At 38.4% G+C, this 20818-nt stretch overlaps 1 protein-coding gene across 15 annotated transcripts in view; it reads left to right on the top strand.

Annotated features, from left to right (window-relative positions):
* Positions 1-3273: 3273 nt before the first annotated feature.
* The window catches only part of lmo7a (LIM domain 7a), a 192011-nt gene continuing 174466 nt past the window's right edge, over positions 3274-20818 (top strand). For 9 of the 15 annotated variants that reach the window (XM_051927305.1, XM_051927301.1, XM_051927302.1 and 6 more), the window contains exons 1-2: positions 3275-3426; positions 4232-4314. In XM_051927305.1, coding sequence (XP_051783265.1) covers positions 4246-4314 — 69 coding nt within the window. In that variant the 5' untranslated portion in view covers positions 3275-3426; positions 4232-4245. Of the gene's footprint in view, positions 3427-4231; positions 4315-20818 lie in introns of all 15 variants that reach the window. The other 6 variants (XM_051927296.1, XM_051927295.1, XM_051927306.1 and 3 more) reach the window with 3 other exon arrangements.

The following is a 20818-nucleotide window of genomic DNA, read 5'->3' as shown; positions in this document are numbered from 1 at the left end:
GGCTACCACTAATGTCTCGCAGCTCCAAAGTAAAAGATTCCAAATAGCCACCTCGCTGTCTGTGAGGAGTCTGCACATTCACTTTTTTCTCCTCCTGTAGAATGCAGTGGATGGATGGAGCTGGACAGTTTGACATCTGTGGCAGAGTGACGGGCGCTGAGCAGGCTCCTGTCAATCATGGAGAATCCACTGCATCCACTAAATATCATCTCCAGATAGAGGAGCAGCTTCAGCGACAGACTGCTGTCACTTTCCTGCTCCACTGACAGACTGAGGAGATCATTCCTCCCCCACACTATGCAACTCTTCAATTCCACTCAGGGGGAGTAAACGTTAACATTATTCAAAGTTATTGTCTGTCTGTATACCTGCATTGTTATCACTCTTTAATTTAATATTTTCTTTATCAGTATGCTGCTGCTGGAGTATGTGAATTTCCCCTTGGGATTAATAAAGTATCTATCTAGAAGAGTTTTTCATCTACATTTCAAAGATGTGCACATTTTGTTGACTAAATTGTCCCAGGGTGAGTGAGTGTGTCCTGTGCTGTGCTGGTTTTCCATTCAGGATTGGTCACTGTTATGCACCCAGGAGGTTGCTTGTATAGGACTTTGTCATGAAGGCCACGGCCTATATGCCCAAAGTACTAGATGAAAGGCAGAAACTAACCCTGGGCAGGGCACTGATCATGACCAACTCAGACACACATACACTGACAAAGGGTTAATTTGGATTCACCATTTAACCTAACATGAATGTCTTTGTGGAATGGGATGAAACGTGACAATGGGAGAACATCCAAAATCCACACAGATGACAAACAGGTCTGGGATTCAGAAATGGAAATGGCAACACCATGAAGTACTTCCCTTGGTTTCACAAAACTTTAGTAAGCATTACACTTCCCTAATAAGTAAAGTTTCAGCACCATAATCTGAAGAGATGGTGAAATCCTGGCATAGTTTAAGGCAGAAAACTCAACCTTTGTTTTTGTAAAAGACAAATCCTTAACTGAATAAAACTATACACTTTTTTCCTCAACAAATCAATGTAAAAGGTTGACAAGAGTACTGTTTCAACAGAGCATTAGAACAATCTAGACGAGAATAGACCATTCAGCCCAACAAAGCTTGCCTAATGTTTGTGCGAAATTTACCCTTAACAACTTTCCATCTGATGAATGTTAAAATAACAGTCTCGATCCACTGTACTAATTCCCTTCATAATTTTAAACACTTTAATCATGTCACCTCTTCTTTTGCTTAAACTGTAAAGGCTCAGCTCTTTTAATCTTTCTTCATAACTCATCCTCTGTAGCCCTAGTCGCTCTTCTCTGAACTTTTTCTATACGCTACCAGAATGGAGACAAGGCATCCAGAAAGATGACAAACAGGAAAGACTGACAGAAATGGTGTACAGACTGCAAATGTATTCTGTATTAAGTGCCACAAGACTGAACACTTCTTCTACAACATTTTAAGAAAGTGTACTTGATTTATATAAATGATTATATTCACTTACATATCCATCCACTTACACTTATGCATGATCAACAACTTTTGTTAATGTTGTATCGGTACAAAACCTCTGTACCATTTTCATTTTTATGAGGATCGTCTATCTCAGTGTGTTAAAAGTTAAAGTTCATCAGAGCTCACAACTTGCCTCAGTGATATTAAAACTTAGATGGAATACAACTCTAAAATTAATGAGCAACAAAACTAAAGTAACGGTGTTTGGCACTAAAGCTCAGCTTAAGAAAATGAGCTTTTCAATCACTGTTCATGATGATATCATCAGACATTCTCCTTCTGCTAAGAAACTTGGTGCCATTTTTTATTCCTCCCACTCTTATTCTATCCACATAAACCACATTAAGAAACTTCAATACTTCCAACTCTGTAACATGTCCCGTGTTTGCTCGTTCCTCCCATTTTCTAATGCTGAGAAACTTGTCCATGGTTTTACTACATCCCACACTGACTACTGTAAACTGGCAGATTCACCTTCTAATCTTTTACAGTATTTAAGCTTGTTTCATCAAAACTCTGCTTCAAGAATCCTTACACAGACCGGCAACAGTGAGATCATCACACCCATCCTGCTTCACTCTCGCTGGCACCCAGTGTCTTATAGGATGGAATATAAAATTCTATTAATAACCTAGAAAGCTTTAAATGGGGTTCACTAGTAACCTCATCCATCACTAGGTTCCTGTTTGTCCAGTAAGGTCCAGTGACACTCACAATCCCATTGTGCCTTTTGTGCTCTGTGAGAGACAGAGACATCAGCACTATAGCGACCAGACTTTGCAATGACCTTCGTAAATGAATTAAATCAGCTGACTCAATTCATTCTTTAAAAAATATTTGTTCAAGAAGGAATTTAACCTACTTTGACCTTCTGACCCTTCTTTCAGTTTATTCTCTCTGTCCAAATGCTCGGGATGATTACGTTATTTGTTCTTAGTTTTCTTGCAATAGTTTGTATATTTTTTATTTTAAAACCAATTTAATTTCTCTTATTTTGATGCTTTTTGTTTCCTGCATTTATCTTTATTACTGTTTTGCGGATATTATTTGTATTTGTTCAATATGTCGTGCTGTTCATTTTGCACTTCTATGAAGCGCTTTGAGCAATGAGAAGCACTAAACAAATAAAATGTATTATTGTTCATTAATAAAGAACGACAGCGAATTCTGCGCGTTTCGGGCTGAATCTGCGTTAACGTACCTTTACAAGAAAGTGGAAATGGAAAGAAGCTAAGTACATCGCATCTGCACAGACGACTGCGCCACACGGAGAATATGTCTTCGGAAAGAGACTCTTCTATCGCGATCGGCTGCGAGTTTTCACACGTTAATAAAGCTAAAGATGCGTTGTTCCACATTGCCGGTTTCTATTGGATACGTAACAAGTACACATAGCATTCAACGCGCAGTTTTCGCATTCCTCAGCTTCACTAGTTAGCTGTGAGTTGTGTTCTACCTTATTTCTGCAACATTCTGAAATAGCTACCAAAAATATAGAAGAGTGTACATACAAACCCTGATGATCGTTAACCCAAGGGGTGGCATTTTTATGACAGATGTCCTGTGTGAGATTTTTTTAATGCTATTTCCTAAGACCTCTGCTCCCGCCCTGTGTACAGCACAAATCATCAAGGTGAAAGCACAAAGGAATCGGACACAGAGCTACGGTTTGTAAAACGTATCCCTGCCCAAGGAGTGCAATGCCCAAAGTATTTAGATCCCATTATAGAGAGCGAGAGAGTGAGCGAGCCGCAGAGTTCGCTGTGGGCGGGACTTCCTTCTGAAGGCTTTTTGAAACTTCAGGGCAGCTCGGCACAAAAGTTTAGCTCGTAGGTCCGGACTCGAGTGGACGTTCATGTGCGCCTCGTCAGGAAAGAGCGCGTGAGAACGAAAGGTGAGAATCGAGAGCGACTAGGACGTAAAACCTTCTCACTTACCTGCTAGGTGTGTGCGTGAGGGTGAGGTGGCGGGCGACGAAGGTGAATCTGTTTGGGGGCATAACGGGCAACACCTGTGCGTACAGGATACGGAGAGACAGAGGTGGGCAGCCTTGTCTTAGAAATCTCAGTGGGGACTGAAATTGGGTAGAAAAAGACGTTATTACTACATTTAACGCAGCGGGCGGAAACCCTTGAATTTGTGGTGTAGGTTAATATATAACAGCATTGCTTATTAATTGTAGACTTGCCCTTTCACTGACGTTTCAAGTTTAGTATCGGTTACAAAAGCTTTAGAGAAACTGACGTATTTAATGGGGCAGGTACGTGTGTGTGTGTGTTTAACTCAAAATAGAAAGCAGCATTTTTTTCGTTCACTGCAATGTTATTAATCGCATGCCTTTGATTTAAATGTTCTGATAAAAACAATCCAAACACATGCAGGTTAGGAGATCTGTAGTTGAAGTGGCCCAAGTGTGTGTGTTCACCCCGCATTGGACTGGCGTCCTGTCCAAGGAGTGTTCCTGCCTTACGCCTGATGCTTTCAGGGTTAGGCCCCAGCTGCCCAGCGGCCATACACTAGTTAATTGGGTTGGAAGAAAGAAAAAAAGCTAGATGAATAGATGGTTCAGTCAGATTCCTAATAGCTTCCCCTTTGCATTGTTTGGCACGGAAAATTAATATTTTTGGCAAATTGAACTGATTATTCAAGTGCACCCTGTCATTCTCTTTTTTTTTATATATATATATATTGCATTTCAGAAATAAGCCTGGAAATGGAGTGGAGAGAACACTCGGATGTCAGCTGCGATGTGGCTTTTGTGGAGGCACAGAGATGGCTCGAGGTATCGTGTGCATTTTCATTCTTGGAATCTTCGAGTGCATGATTTGTAAATCACGACTGCCCGACTTTATGGATGTGGTTAGTGTGAGAATGAGAGGCAAGGAACTCGGGTCACCTTTAGAGGTAAATCAGGAAGTTATTTTCTGAGTAACGTGATAGACTAACGGCGGTCTGTGTGGAGGAGGACCGAGATGGTGTGCGTGTGGTTCAATTGCATTGTGAAAGACTCGATCATTGTCATTACTTATCAGTCGGGAAATCCTTTATCGTTCAATCTCTGCAGCTCCGCCCTAAATTCTTACGAGAGGTGCGTTCTTTTTGTTGGACGGCAATTGGCTTGGGTAATAGTTTTTTTTTTAGCTACAGTTAAATCCTCCCGCGACATCTTCAGCACAGGTGAACTGTGGGCGTATGCAAAATTTAGAAATGTCCCTATCTAATGTACTTCCTCTATTTTTCTAAACTTGGCGCTTAATTCATGGCCACTTTTCACACCATGGTAGCAGCTATGACAACTGAAAAACAGTTTTGTTTAATGTGACCATTACTACATTATTATATTAATATGGGCACAGTGTTTAGGAGACCTTTATTTCGAAATTCCGTGTGATTTGCGTGTGTGGGTTCTTTTTCTCGGGTTTACTCATTTTGTTTTTTTTTATTTCCTTTCACATTTGTAATAAGTGACAGAATATTTGAAAGCTCTAAATTGTTGTAGCATAAGACCTGTTTTGATTTGCTTCCTGATTGCATCTGATGATGCCAGGGTAGGCCCCAATCCTCCATGACCCTGATTTGAATTGCTGATTGGATAGTTGTTAATGAATATTCCCACATACCATGTGTTTGGAAACTGTTGTCCTCAGGATAACTTGGTCATTTTGCCCCAGGAACTAGTTGCCTAATTCGTCAGCTGTATGTGCCTTAACCTGTTGATTCTACTTAACAAACTGTTAATGCTTTTCAGTGCTGTTTACAAAGGACAAGTCTGGTGTGAAAAGACTTGTGCTGACAGACTGACTGCTGAATCCTACTGGTATTTCACATTGTATGTTATGAAACCGTCCTGTGTCTTCTCCCACTGGTCCTAATTTTTTGTCTTATTCTTATGTATTGATGGATCCCCCTCCTGCCTTATTTTTTGTCTGCTTCCCCCCCTTTTACTTTTATGTCTTGGATATTTTCTCTTCAGGCATATTTGTGTCCAAGTAACACTGGTCTTCCAGTGGAAGTTCACTGGTTCTCATTCTTTTCATTTCTTGAAGACTTTTCCTACAAGTCTGGTCTGTCTTGAACTTTATGAATCACAGATTATTGAGCCATCCAATTCCACAGTTTTGTGGCTGAGGATTGGCAATGGTGTGTTTTTTTTTATATTCCTGTCCGCATTGTATCTTACAGTTTGAGTTTCTGTTCTGCTGTTTGGACTGCCACTCTCATTCATGGCCTTGTCCTAGTGTCTGTTGTTTAAGTTGAGTTTATGGCCCACTATTAGCAAAACCGTTGTATTGGCGCACACAGTCTTTAGAGATACCCATGAGCTGTATAAAAGATATAGTTCTTAGCTGTAATCCATAGGAATACAGTATTATAGGAGATGGAACATGGATTTGATGTTATGTCCTTGAGATTTCCAGTTAAACTCCACACACACTTACTTCATCAGGACAAGCAATGTGACTAACAATTTTATTATAATTACAAAAAACAGTAACTTTTTTTTTTTTTTTGGCAAAATGAAAATGTGTTAATTCACAAAGAGCCAGCCAATATATAAAAGATTTTCAGAAAATTCTTCTTTATTGTGATCTCAATATATATGGTGGTTAAAACTGGTATTCTTTCTAGAATGAAAGGGGATACCACCTGAAGTATTCGTCCCCAGGCATGGCTCCATGTTTATGAACAAATTTTAAAATTGACAGTTGTCTGAAACCTGCTGTCAGGCAAAAAAATCTTGCTGGTGAACTCAATGCAAAACACTTTTTTTTTTTTTTTTTGTTTAGCAATCAATTATGCACCAAGCTGGCAATCTAAAGTGGACCTCTCAGATCTTGTCATGGTTTTTGGTTACATGAGCTCTGTTTTACTGTCCTAGTGAGTGGCTGCCTGTAGTTGGAAGTAAATTCAATTAAAATGCTAAATGGAACTTGATGAATTGCTGTCAGATTTTTGTCCTTTTTTTTTTTTTTTTTTGTCAAAATACATCATTCTTGTTTAAACACCCCCCCCCCCCCCCCATGTCACAGCATATTCGGTTATTGGTTTAACACATAATAGTAATTTTGTTACTTTTGAAGTTGACATCTTTTAAAATGAACTTTAAATGGTCCTAAAACACACAACTGACTTTTCAGTTTTGACTTATTCTTATTTAGTGAATCCAGTGATGATATACTGGTGGTTGTCTTGTTTTTTTTCTTTAGAAATCTGTGCTGCACCTTATTTAATTATATGCTTTTTTATTTTTTCAATTTGTTATACACTTGCATGTTAAGTTTCAGTGTTTATCACGCCATTGTGACATTCCTTAAATATTTTGTTCATATATGATTTTTACTGCTCCTAACCTGTTGCATAACATTGTAGGAATGAAGCCCATATTGAAGATGGGTTTTCAGTGGCTCCATAAATAAAGCATGCTTGTTGAATTCAAGCCACAGCTTGCCCTGTGCAGCTGCTTTATGTGATCTCTTTTAGGTATCCTCACCCTCTCTGTAAAGACCTGCTGAAAATTAGATGGTAGCAAAGTGCTATGCTTCTTGGGTGTGGCCTGCCTTGCTTAAAACCTCAGGCACAAATAAATCTGTGCTTCTTAGTCTTTGCTTTACAGATCTGTAAAGCTCTTGGTGATGGATATGTTTGCAATACCCTGTATTTGTAAAACTTTAATGAGCTGTTTAGATGACATTGTAAAATTTGAAAACAGAGTGCTGATTCATGTGAAATACTCATTATCTCTAAGGAAGTTTGCCCCTTTTTCTAAAATCTTTCATTCTATTTGTGGAAAATGAAATGTGCATTTGTTATGGTTAGACACTCTTTGTAATAAGAGCACTGAATTGTATTGTGTATAAAGATTCAGATATAACAGTGGTTTCAGGTGTTTTTTGAAGATTATTGTGATTCTCAGTGGGCTGTTATCTTAGACTATAATTGTGTTTAATGTTAAGCCATTTGCTCTACTTTTTGGCAAGTAAAACCTGATGATTGATTTGTGTATTTTATATATTGTCTAGCTAGGCAGCCACTGACTCTGTTAGTAGCCGTCCATTATTTTTATGTTTAAGTTGTAAAAGTATCCACTCTTGTATTTGGAACTGTTTTTTGGTATATTCTTTGCACCTAAGAATTTTGTTATTGCTAATTATCAATTAAGGGCGGCACGGTGGCACAGTGGTAGCGCTGCTGTCTCGCAGTTGGGAGACCCGGGTTCGCTTCCCAGGTCCTGCGTGGAGTTTGCATGTTCTCCCCATGTCTGCGTGGGTTTCCTCCCACAGTCCAAAGACCTGCAGGTTAGGTTGATTGGCGATTCTAAATTGGTCCTAGTGTGTGCTTGGTGTGTGTGTGTGTGTGTCCTGCACCCTGCCTGGGATTGGTTCCCTGCCTTGCGCCCTGTGGTGGCTGGGATTGGCTCCAGCAGACCCCCGTGACCCTGTGTTCGGATTCAGCGGGTTGGAAAATGGATGGATGGATGGATGGATGTTTATAGTTGGGTGGGTGGCATGGTGATAAGTTGATTAGTTTTCTTGCCTCCTAGCCATAGGGGATTGTGTTGAAATTCTATCCTGGTCAATGTCTTCAGGGAGTTTCATCAGTTTTCTTTGTATCTGGATGTTTTTATTTTTTTCCCTCCTCCATGTAGTCCACTTTCCAAATTCTAAAGATGCAAAGAGTGTCTTGATTGACTGAATGGTTATGGGAATATATGTGAAAGTGAATTTCACAGCTGTAGACTCTGGGGGAGTTGGAGGTGGTTCAAGCTTGTGTTTGTGCTGCTGGGTTAGGCTTCCACTCTTAAGACTTCACATGAGTCTTAATTGGATTAAATAGTTCAAAAAATGGATGAAGGGGTTATAGTGCTTTTAGCTGTACTCTTTAAAATGTTTGTAGACAAGTTCAATTTCAGTTCTTATGAATTGCTTTAGTATTTGTAAATGTGTTTTTTAGACTTATACTGTAAATAGTATCGCATAGCTTACTACTAGAGTTAGTTGGTAAAATAAAATATATCAGGTGGAATAAGTTAGCATCTGAATTTGGTAGTAGTTATGAATTTGAAGACCAGCCTGACACTGTCAGTGTAATTTTTTTTGCATACTTTCTCTCTCTCTGAGAGTGTTTCCTCTGACAGTGCAGTTTTCCTGTGGCATCTCCATGGCCTGCACGTAAGGCTAAATAGTGAATCTAGACTGTGCCTATATGACTGAGTTTGGGTAGGTTTCATCAGCACTCTGGCCACCTTTACATGGTTGCTTCCTGCCTTGTGTGTGATGCTAGTTAGTTTGGTTTTGGATCCATGACTCTGAAATGGATAAGGCAGGTTTGAAAACAGATAAATGGATGGGTGAACATTAAACAAATCTGATTTTACTTTAGTTTTGTTCATTTGTTTTTCATGTACTCCTTTCTCAAAGCAGGTTTGTGAAGGATTAGACCTTATCCTAGCAGCCTTCTGCATGCACTCATTCAGTCAGTCCCAAAGTAACCTAGAACATGTGCTTTTGGAATGTTGGGAAATAACCAGAAAAACCAGTGCCAAACGTGATGACAAAGCAAGGATTTTAATTCAGTACTGTGGACTTCAGAAGCAGCAGTGCTTAAGTTTACACATCCATAAATTACTTATATTGATTTTACCATTTAAATGGAGATTCTTGATAATGCAGTTTTCCCTGACCCTTTTGGTGCCTTTTTCCATGATCAAGCTGGATCTATGTAGTATGCTTTGTACCACTGCTATTTTCCCTTGGTTGGTGCATTCTTGTATTTCTTGTTGCTATATTAACCATTTAAGGCTCATATGGCAATAAGATTATGTGGACATGAACTTAAGCAGTTACCAATTTGTACACATTGCCTGTGTTCGTGCCCTGTGGAAATTTTAAAGATGCAATGTAGCTTTACTGCATTTTTTAAATGTTTTAGGTAATGAGATCAAATAATTCCTGTCAGTCAGTGAATGCTTTAGTTAGTTTGTTAGTAGCTATTAAATCAATGAAGTTATATTTTTGGATACTTGATAGTGTGAATTTTGCCAATTTTTCTCGGTTTCCCCTTAATATTAAGGAGATTTTCTTGTTTGAAGTCTTTAATTTGATTATATGTATGTTATTAATGAAAATATACTTTTGTAGACTGTTGTTCTCTTTAGGACTGTTTCCAGCTTTGCACCCTGTACTGCTGGGATAGATGTCAGATCTCCTAAACCTGAAATGGATTTAGAGGGTTTGAGAATAATGTTATGGTAAATATGTATACTTTATTTTACCAGCCCAACTCTTTGTTTTCCTGGTTGTGGTTATAAGGAGATAGTTTTTTACATGAAAGAGCAGACCCATGAATGTTATCAGTTCTCGTACCTGACGTGGTGGTAGTAGTAGTCGCAGCAGCAGTTGTGTTGTCGTGTACAGAGACCTTTCATGTCCTATCAACTTGCCACATAGAAACATTATAAATGAAAATGTATTAAAAATCGTCAGATTTAAACTAACATGTACAAGCTGAAGAAGTAAACATGTCCCTTACTACTGTAAATCTCAGCTCATTGAAAGTTAATTCAACAAGGTAGCACCTCTTAACTTTTTACAATCTGTTTTCATGTGGCCCTTTTAATTAATTAATTAATTAATAAATAAATATTAGAAAATTATAATAAAGTCCTCACATTCTGTCAGATGAGCTACATTAAATATTATTTGGTAGAGACAGCAACAGTAATGGTAATGTTTTGACATGCTTACCTAGTGCTTACAGGGATTTGTCCCAACTTACTTGCGACCCAGTTCTGGATAAGTAGTTTTGGAAAATGAATGGAGGGGGGTATTTTACAATATGATTAGAATTTATTGGGCTTGATAATGTTACGTTGAGAAATAATGGTACACTTGGAGGTTTTCAATGTTATCTAATGAAATGATCTTTCGAAAATGGACCCATCCCCCACTTTTGAAGAAATAAAGGTTGTTGTGTTCCCTCGCCCTGAGAAAATCATAGTCCTCCTACAAGCTCCAAATCTCTCAACTTCAGGGAATACAATATATGTATGCTTCTTGGGGTTAATAAATTTTAAAATTTTAATTTTACTGTTAGATATTTATATCCCTCATATATAAAGTCAATACTGGGGCCAAAATTTAATTTCAGAGCTCTGGAGTTGTGAAGTAGCAGAGCTAACCACTGACCTTTATGTTCTCCTTGTGTATCTGTGGGGTTTCCTTCTTCATTTCTAATATGTGCAGAATAGGATAAGTTAACTGTTAAGTCAGTGTTAACCTATTGTATGTATACGTGGTTGTGTCCTGTTATGGACACCCACCAACCGAATGCTGCCTAGTTCACAAAGACAAGCTGACAATCTTCAAAATTTTGTGTATTAAGTTGACTCATAAGTATATGTTTGCCTGTAGTGAGTAAGTAAGAGTGTGTTGTGGTGATCGGATACCTCTTTTAAGGTTTGTTCTTGCTTTCATTTTGTGCTTCTAGGATAGGCTCCAGCCATCTGAGCCTCAGTTGGATTAAGTGGGGTTGAAAATGCATAGGCAAGTTACATTTACAGCCAAGTTTGAAACTTGTTGAGAATTTTGAAAGTAATTGAGAAGCATGATGTAAAAGTAACATCAAACTGTGTCTATATTGAGTCAGACTCATTTGTCATGTATCCTGTACACTAAAGCATTTTTTATTATGAAGAATAATTGTTAAAATACAGAGAAAACAGCTGTCGGTTAAGTCTTAATTGAGTGTTAAATTATGTGGAATATATTTGTCCACATTCCTTCTGTTGTCCTTAGTAACTTTTAATATTACAAAAACAGTTATGTAGACCTCACAGGAGGAGCACTTCTGTAGAAGCATTTACTGGAACAGGTGTGAAGAGAGCTGTTGGAGAGAGGGTGTTGGTGATGACACTGGTCACAGGCTGTTTCCAAGATCTTAATCATATACATTTGAAAGGTTATATGTGGTAATATATATTGTCTTTCAACAGAAGCTCATAATTGAGATGCTAATAGAACTCACAGCCACATAAAGGTTTCTTTTGTTCTGTAAAACTGATCATTTTGAAGTTAGTTGTCCTGCTGTGGTAGAAATCCTTTTTTAGAGTGCATTTGCATTATTGTATGCTAAGGTCTCTGATTTTCTTTTAAGTAAAAATAAGCATGTTTGCAGATAATTTGGAACACCTGCTTGATAGGTCACTTTAGAATACAGAAGACATAAGAGCATTTGTTTTTATTGTGAAATTGTATCACCATACTTTTCTCCAGTTAAATGTCTCGAGAGAGAATAATTTTGGATAATGAAATTTAGTTTAATGCTTTTCAAGTGAGAAGTACAATATGTGGTTTAAATTTATTGTGCACTCTGCCCTCAAGTGTTTTTTTTTTTTTTTTTAACCAGGTGAGCTGAGGGAGAGATCAGATTATCAAAACAAATGCAAGTAGAAGGTATTAGCATCTTGTTACATAAAGATCAGTTTTGTTAAAGTGTCAAAGGTCATTTTTATTGTGAGGCAAACTGAGATTCTGAAATGAAACAGCGGCCATTCTACCTTTCAGTTCATTAATACATTAAGTAATTCTTAAATACAGGGTGTAATAGTTTGGAATGGCATAAATGGAATTTCCTCTTTTTAACTGCAGGCCTGTCCTTTGAAGTGATATCTTTTAATTTAGGTGGCTTTCAGAAGAACCTGTGGTGTCTAGTTACTTGGAATATGTGACCTCTGACCTTTGTTACCTTGTGCAATATCCATCTTATTATGAATAAGGAGCCATGAAGAGAGACCCTTATTAAAGAAAATCCATTTTGCATTTGTGTCTGTCCTTGTGTGACAAAACCTGAATTGCTGGTAATGTTCTTATGTGAAGCATTGGTTTGTAACAAAAAATCTACATTGTAAGCTAAGAGGATTTTCAAGCACTCTTGAGTATTACTATTTACATGTCCAACTATGCCCATGTTTTTTAAATGTTAGTGGATCATGACAAAATATTTGCTGATGTCATTTGCAAAAAGAGAGCTTTCACTTCTTTTTTTGAAATTTAAAGAAAATGGCAATGTTTAGGTGACCAAGCAAGGTAACACTATTAATGCATAATAATTTTTCATTTGTTTGGTTTCTTATTATGCCAGGTTTGACTAAACTCTGAAATTTGCCATGTCTTTGTACATGCGCGCACATGCACACACACACAAAACCAAAATAAATTTGTGAAAGTTTGGGTCATAGGTCACATTCTTGCTTAGCAGTTGCATTATGTGACAGACTAAAGAATACTTTTGATGAAAAATGCCATTTTAGCTGGTGAGTTCAGATTCAGCTCAATATCCATCCATCCATTTTCCAACCCGCTGAATCCGAACACAGGGTCACGGGGGTCTGCTGGAGCCAATCCCAGCCAACACAGGGCACAAGGCAGGAAACAATCCTGGGCAGGGTGCCAACCCACCGCAGGGACACACACAAACACACCCACACACCAAGCACACACTAGGGCCAATTTAGAATCGCCAATCCACCTAACCTGCATGTCTTTGGACTGTGGGAGGAAACCGGAGCGCCCGGAGGGAAACCCACGCAGACACGGGGAGAACATGCAAACTCCACGCAGGGAGGACCCGGGAATCGAACCCAGGTCCCCAGGTGTCCCAACTGCGAGGCAGCAGCGCTACCCACTGCGCCACCGTGCCGCCCTCAGCTCAATATTTCCACACTAAATTTTGAATTACAACTAAAGAGTCCTCAAAATACTAGTATTGTTTCTTCTGTAGGTAACTTGTTGCATTTATTTACAGATCTGAATAGGAAATATCTTATTATTTACTTAAAAATAAGTGAAAATTGTTATTGCAAGCAACCCCCAATCATCAAAATAACAGCACCTTTTTTTTTTTTAATTAAAAAGCCACAAGTTTATGGAATGTGGTCAACTTCTACTGAAACCTCACTGAAGCAGTTGGTTAATAACACTATCATTTAATTCTAGTGATGCTTCTTTTATTAGTAAACTTGAATGTCATCTGCATAAAATTAAATGTGATTTATTAGTTTCAGAGAATACTTTGTAATGGAAACATATAGGGATAAAACAGTGGAGTGCTGATCTCGGGACTGAGTCCTCAGGGATGCCATTTTTAACTTTAGAAATAAATTGTGGAGCACTGTTCATACTGAAAACTGGATAAGAATTAAACCATTAAACCACCCTAACATAATTATTAAGCATCTGTAATATGTGGTAAATTATGTCGAAAGCTGTGCTTAAATTGAAAAGCACAACAATCATAGTAATTCCTTCATACCTTGTTTTATAAGGTTGTGATTTGAATGGTATTCATACTGAATCTTGCATAATCAGAATTTAACTGCATGTGTCTTCTGGGGGATACACTGATTACAAAACATTAGGGAACACTTGATCATCACAGTGTAACACCAAGTCAGTTAAGCTTCAGGGATATTAGTCTGCCCAGTTAGGAAGTTTTAGGCCAGGTTTCTACTTCATGAGACGTGATGCATGCCCCAGTGGACGCTACTGCTACGCAAGCGTTTTACTGTTTATACTTACGCGCGTACTTTTAAATCTGGAAGAAACCACCAGGTGGCAGTGTGAGATATTATCATGGTGAGAACAGGTTTGGCTTCATGTGTTGTGAATTGCCTGGAACAGCCATTAAAATCGTGACATCTTGCCGCAGTATCTCTGAAAAGGATGTTTAATGAATAAATCCATTAATCCAGGGATGTGCCCATTCCAGCTAGCGTTGGGCATGAGGCAGAAACAATCCCTGGATGGGGCATCAACTCATCGCAAGGTGAATACAAGCACTTGCATACACTAGTGTCATTTTAGTGTCACCAAATCTGCATATCTTTGTAAGGAAACCAGAGCACACTGGAAATGTAAACATGTAAACTCCTGGCAGGAAATACCAGCGACTTGACTCCCTCCGAGACAGCAGTGCTACCGCTCCATCACCATGTCGCCCCCATGTGTGTAATTATTAACAGTATTCATTATTTAAACAAAATTAATGATTTATCTGTAAATTGTAACATACATACTTTAATGCATTTCATCATGAAAGTGATATCAAGTATAAATCTAAGGATTCTAAATGTCAGAGTTGGAAGATCATATATTTAATGTGTTCTGTGTGGTGATCTATTGCTGTTGCTGTCAGGTCAGGAGGAAGCCCCAGAAGCTCATAGCGATGAACAACTGGGATGACTTTTACAACGGTCTGCTTTAATAATAAACAACGAGGTTAAAGTGGACATTTTGAGATTAAAGCCAAAATTTCCACTTTAATCACAAAATACACCTTTTCACCATGTCCTTAATTTTTTTTTTTTTTTCTCTGTGGCTCAAATACAGCGCTGTACATTATGTTGCTGTTGTGAAGTTGCAAAACAAAAAAAAGGTATGTGAAACTTTTAAAATGTATTGTGTCATTGCGATCGGGAATATGCGACGCTTGAATATAAAAGCACCACAAATGCATTTGTATGTCGGCATTTTGCTTCACCACATTGAACCACATCAAACATCGAAGCGCGCACGTCAATCCCGTAGGATCCCCAAAGTGGCTTTCTGTCACATGTAGATAGTAAACAGAGACTCTGACGTCACATTCCAACTTTTATCACACTGTGCTCCCCGACTTTTTGCTGGTACTGCATTTTGCACACGTGTTGCATTAATTTCTGAGGACGTGCTCAGAGGACGCGACAAATGAACAATGGGAACATGTGACAGCCGTGATGCGTGTGTGTTCTGAGCGTGAAGTATAAATGAGCCCTAAGCGATTGTGAATCAACTTCACCTGCTTTGGTGCAAATGAAAGTGACAACAGGTGCACAGAAGAGGCAAAAGCAAGACAACCCTTGATAAGGGAATGGTTTTGCAGATGGTGTTCAGACATTTGCTTTCTCATTACCCTTCCTGACTGATTTTTCTCTAGTTTTGCATTTTGCTAGTGTTCTTGTGACCACTGGTAGCATGAGGTGGTATCTGCAGCCTATTCAGGTTGCACAGGTTTTCTGGCTCCTCCAGGATGGCACATCCATACATGCCGTCTCAAGAGCATGGAGTAGATACCAAGAGACAGGCCAGTACACAAGGAGAGCTGAGGTTACGTGCAGGCCAGTCAATAGCATCAACGCATCATCCTGCACCAGTTGGAACCCATGTAAAGGAAAAACCTTATGAAGCACTTCTTTGGACATAAATCATTCTTAGCATGATGTACACTTTCCAGTTTTCGCTGGAAAAAAGTGCAGCACAGTATGTGACAACTTAGGTATGGTAAAACCTTAAAAATGATAGAGTAGCTTAGTTTAACAAATAGTTATCTCTATTATAAAAGGAAATCTTGGAACAAGACTTTCTTGGAGATAATTTCAAGTCCCGCGAGACGAGACTTTTTGCCAAGAGATTTTGATAAGTCCCGCCCTCCTCCATTCCCATGGTCCAATCACTTCTCATTCGTGTGAAATGCTATTGTCAGACGCAGTTCCTGCGCTCTCGGCTACAAGCAGGGTCGGAAATAAAAGACAGAAGAAGACAAAGTAGAATGTCGTAAAGAGGTTCAGAAACATTGGCGCGATACACATGCAGAGCAGGTTAGAGATTATGAAAGTACTAAAATTCGAAAGTCTCAAAAACTGATAGTAAAGATCGCATTAGCAATAACAAATGGAAATTACTTGGTGAAATAACGGAACTACAAAAAGAGATTGAATATATGGATGTAGGTGATATGACAGAAGTATGTAGATATTGTTCGTCTTTAAACTTTAAGTCGGATACTTGTAGATCATCTAATTTGTGTTGCCGTCAGGGAAAAGTAGTGTTTCTTGCCAATGAAGAGGCATATCCATGAGAATTAAGATTTGTTGTTTCGTGAAAGTGAAATCCACATACGTGTGCTGTTGAGACGCGAAGTGGCTGGCGCATAGCACCCGCCCGGGGATTGGTGAGCGAAGCAAGCAGGGGGCAGAGCCACGTAGTTTATTTACAAAACAATTATATTAACAAAATATAATATAGTATTAACAAAATCAACTTGTATAATATTGTAACAACCAGTGTAATAAGTAAATACAATTCAGAGGAACTGGAGTTTTACTTGGAGTCTTCAGCGCCCTATCTTATACTCCTTTTTCTGGGTTATGGAGCACACCTCCAAAACAATAAAGGAAAGCTTTCCCTACCAATAATTATCTCCTGTCACTTACATTCTGTATTTCTCTCTACCGCAAACACTCCTGCTTATTGTTTCCTGACTCCCTACTCAAAACTTCCTTCTGTCACATGTTCCTTTTTCTCCTAAATTCTCCTATCACTCAACAAAAGAGAAAAGCAATGAAATGCTATTAAAACTGTAGGTACATAAGCTGCAATTCGAAATCACAGTGTCAGTTAACATGTGGCACTGGTGAAGAACACTATGTGCTAGCACAAGTGGGAGAGTTGTTCCAAAGTGCACAGCTCGCAGCTTACTGCAAAGCAGTAGGGATAGGTAGGCGCTAGTATGTGCAATTCCAGCGAACCACCCCAATGGTTAATGGAGACTAATGGTTAATTGAGTAATAGATTATCGAGGTTTTACTGTAACTGTAAGACCATACAAATTTGTTAAAGTGAATTCAATAAACGTTCGCTATTAAGTGTGTGTTTTATATAATTGAGGAGACACAATCTAACTATACATTGTATGTGTTTTAGTACACCGTATAGGATTGTGTACAGACAAGAACAAAGTAGTTCTTTAAGTTGCACCCCATAAATGTTACAATTTAATTTTGTAATCTGTCTATTTTAAACCTCAGATGTTACTTATAGAGGCACATACTGCAGGTGTGATCAGCCATTACAATGAGTCAAAAATATTGGGGCTGGGGTCAATAGCAAAGTGCTTGCAGAGTTCAGTGATTAACAATCAATAAATAACTCAAAAGTAGGTGAAACTAACTCTGCCAACAGTGAAGCAGCACATGATCCTCCTGGATGTTTGAAAGGTGCAGATTGGCTGTGTGTGTGTGTGTATAGCAGGTTTGTTAAAAGAGGTCATCAAAGTGTACATTTTGGTGTTATGCAGAATAAATTAAGTCCGGTTTCTCAGAAATATGATTGTAGTACAACATAACCCTTGTGTAGACATTCTGCAGCAGTGGTTCGATTTCTGAAAGTAAATCTGAAGTTTACATAATATTTGCTGTTTGAATTCTAAAATATGCGAGTCCTCAAACACAAATACAGAGAAGAACTTTGGAGGGTATTGGAAGATAAACAGGAAGAAGGCCTAATATTTGAGGTTTAATTGTGATCGGAATTCAGAAGTTTGCCTGCAAGGAGAGGTATTGAAATGATTGGATATGTTTAAATACCTAGAATCAGAACTCCATTTATCTTTATTCATCTATTAATTTATCTATTCACTTTACTAGCATAAAGTTTTACACTGCTGCCTAACTCTCTTTCTCAGGGGTGGGGGTTGATTTGTTTTGAACCTTTTTTTTGTAAAACTTGAGTTGTGTATGGAATATTTATTTTATTAAAATCAATAAACTTAAAAACTCAAATCAGTGGTATCCCAAGATGGAGTTAGATGCAAAGGTAACCCACAGAGTGCAGTGTGAATGGAAAAAAATTGGAAGAATTTATTAGAAGTGTTGTGTGATCAAAGAATTAAGGGGAAGGTTAAAGGTAGTTTTTATGATTGTGGTAAGACCAGTTGTGGTGTTGTGCAAAGACCTGGGCAGTAAAGGGAGAGCAGGAGAAAAAGCTGTTTGTGTCAGAAATGAGAATGTTAAGTTGCATATGTGGAGTTACAAAGAAGTACAGAATAAGAAATGAGACAGGGTACAAGAAAAGCAAGAGAGTGAAGTACAGCAAAGTATACTAAAGTGGTATGGACATGATGAGGGGAGACAATGAATATGTAAGCAAATAAGAGATGTAATTTGAAGTATAGAGGAGGGGACAGTTTGGGAGGACAAGGTAGATTGAAAATAAAAGATTTGAAGGAAAGGGTCTAACTGGGGATGAGGTGCAGAACCAAACTGTGGAGAGGGTAGATCAGGCACATCAAGCAGACTTAGAAGTAAGAAGAGATAAAGAAGAAGCTTGTCATCAAACCCAACAAATGCCATGTCGATTGCAGTTTGTGTTGTGATTTTTTTAAATTTTTTTTTTATTTTTATTTTTTTATAAATATTCTGCAGTGATATTTACTGTCATTTCAAACCATTCCATTGTCGTATCTGATATAGGGGCATTTTTTTCTTCCCTTGTTGTTGTCATCACCCTACTGAAAGACTCGCTATGAACAAGTGTTTCATCAGATTTCTTCATGAGTGTGCTGCTGCTATAGTATTTTTTTAAACACTTAGCTCACATTTTGGGTATCATTACTATATTCCATGTGTCTAAGTGGAATTTGTGCATTCTTACCAGGCCTGTGTGAGGTTTCCCTCTGGAGGCTTTGATTTTTCTGCCCACTGGCCACCCCAGTTGTCATTCTGCCATGCACCCTTAGCTAGCTGTTTGTATGCTCCCTGCCTACTAATACACAGTGCAGTGTTCTACCTGACACAGAGGGGGTTCTTTTGACATCTTCTGAGTCTCCAGTGACTTCTTTTTAACTCTGTTTTTGAAAACCTATATTTAAAAAGAACTGACTTGGTTATAAAACTAAATGTCTAAATTAAAAGATTGATTTTACATGTAATCACTTTAAATTTAAGCATAGGAGTTAAAGCATTTTGTATACACTTTTTTTATAAAAATGACTGTTCCTGACTAGAAATAAAATTGAATCAAAAATACCCCTTAGCTAGAAAGTGTAACAAGAATAAAGATTGAAATGCACATTCATACCTTGATTGGTGTATATACAGTATATAAATATACACTAATGGCCATTAAAATTACAACACCCTGAAAGATGCAAATATCAAAGTGATATTTATGTGGCAGGTTACTTATGATACCTGGCAAACATTATTAATAATACAGGTTGGTCATGCATGTGGAACACACAATATTCAGTATTTGGTGCATCCACCTTGGATGGAAAGTACTGCTTATATGCAGTCTGTCATGGACAGGAAGAGATGTTGTATTTGTGTGTATTGGGCATAGGAAAAGCAATATATGCATGTATTACAATTGTAGAATGACATTCCATGCAGCATCTATACGATCCTAGTGTTCATCTGTTGTAGCCACTGGTGGTTTCTGGCATGCCAGTTGTCGTCTCACCATGTCCCAGACATGCTCAATGTGGAACAAATCATAAATATGTGGGCAAGGGTAAAAGTGGCATATACTGGTCAAGCTACAAACCATGTTTAGGAGACAGGAACCGGAGTGAAACCCAGTGATACCCCATACCATGATACCTGGTGCTGGGTTTGTATGGACCTTCAAAATGCATACCTTTGGGAGTCTTTCGCCACAGTGCACCATTCATGGATTCTTCCATCATGATAAATTGAACTGGAACATGTCCAAAAACACAATGCTATGCCAATCATCTTGGCACCATCCAGTTGCAGGCAGATATGGTCGAGGATCAAATGTATCTGAAGCAATGGGTGCTGAGCAAGAAGGCCCCACTGCTGCAGACATTATCAAACCATGCTTCTGGACACCTGTTGACATGTGACAGATATCAGCTATTGGGCTGGGGTGATGTGGCTTTTTGGCCATATGCGTAAGATGTCTGTCCTCCTGTTTGTTTGTGCATCAGGGTGCTTCAGACCCTTTATTCAGTGACACCATACTCTTATCAGTTTGCTCTCATTATGTCCATCTTGAGTACCAATGTCCCGAAAGGATAATCCACATTCCCACAATTCTCCCTTGCCTGAAATTTGGGAGCTGGATGTTGGTCTGTCATAATATTCACCTAAAAGTACACTGACTGCTAACAGTCACTCAGTGAAGTTTCCTTTGCAGGCACCTTTTACATCCACTGTGGGAAAGTCCAGGAGACATAAATTGTGTGCATAACTTGCATGTGTTCTGTACTTGTAGTAATCATTTTCACACTCAGCTGTGACCTATGCATTCTACTAGTTTTGGACAGATGTGTTTTCCCTGCATTGCAAATTTAATTGTCAGCAATGTACAGTATATACATAGTGTATGAATATATACATGTATGTACACTGTATTTAAGAGTTCAGTGAATGACCTAAGAAAGTGCTTAAACAAGGGCCTTCTAGTGTAAAATCCACAAAGCCCATTTTTGTTAATTTTTTTTTTTTA

This window comes from Erpetoichthys calabaricus, chromosome 4 (genome assembly GCF_900747795.2).
Source record: "Erpetoichthys calabaricus chromosome 4, fErpCal1.3, whole genome shotgun sequence".
Taxonomy (NCBI): Eukaryota; Metazoa; Chordata; class Cladistia; order Polypteriformes; family Polypteridae; genus Erpetoichthys; species Erpetoichthys calabaricus.
The sequence above is the reverse complement of the archived record's forward strand: the minus strand, read 5'-3'. Positions and strand labels throughout refer to the sequence as shown.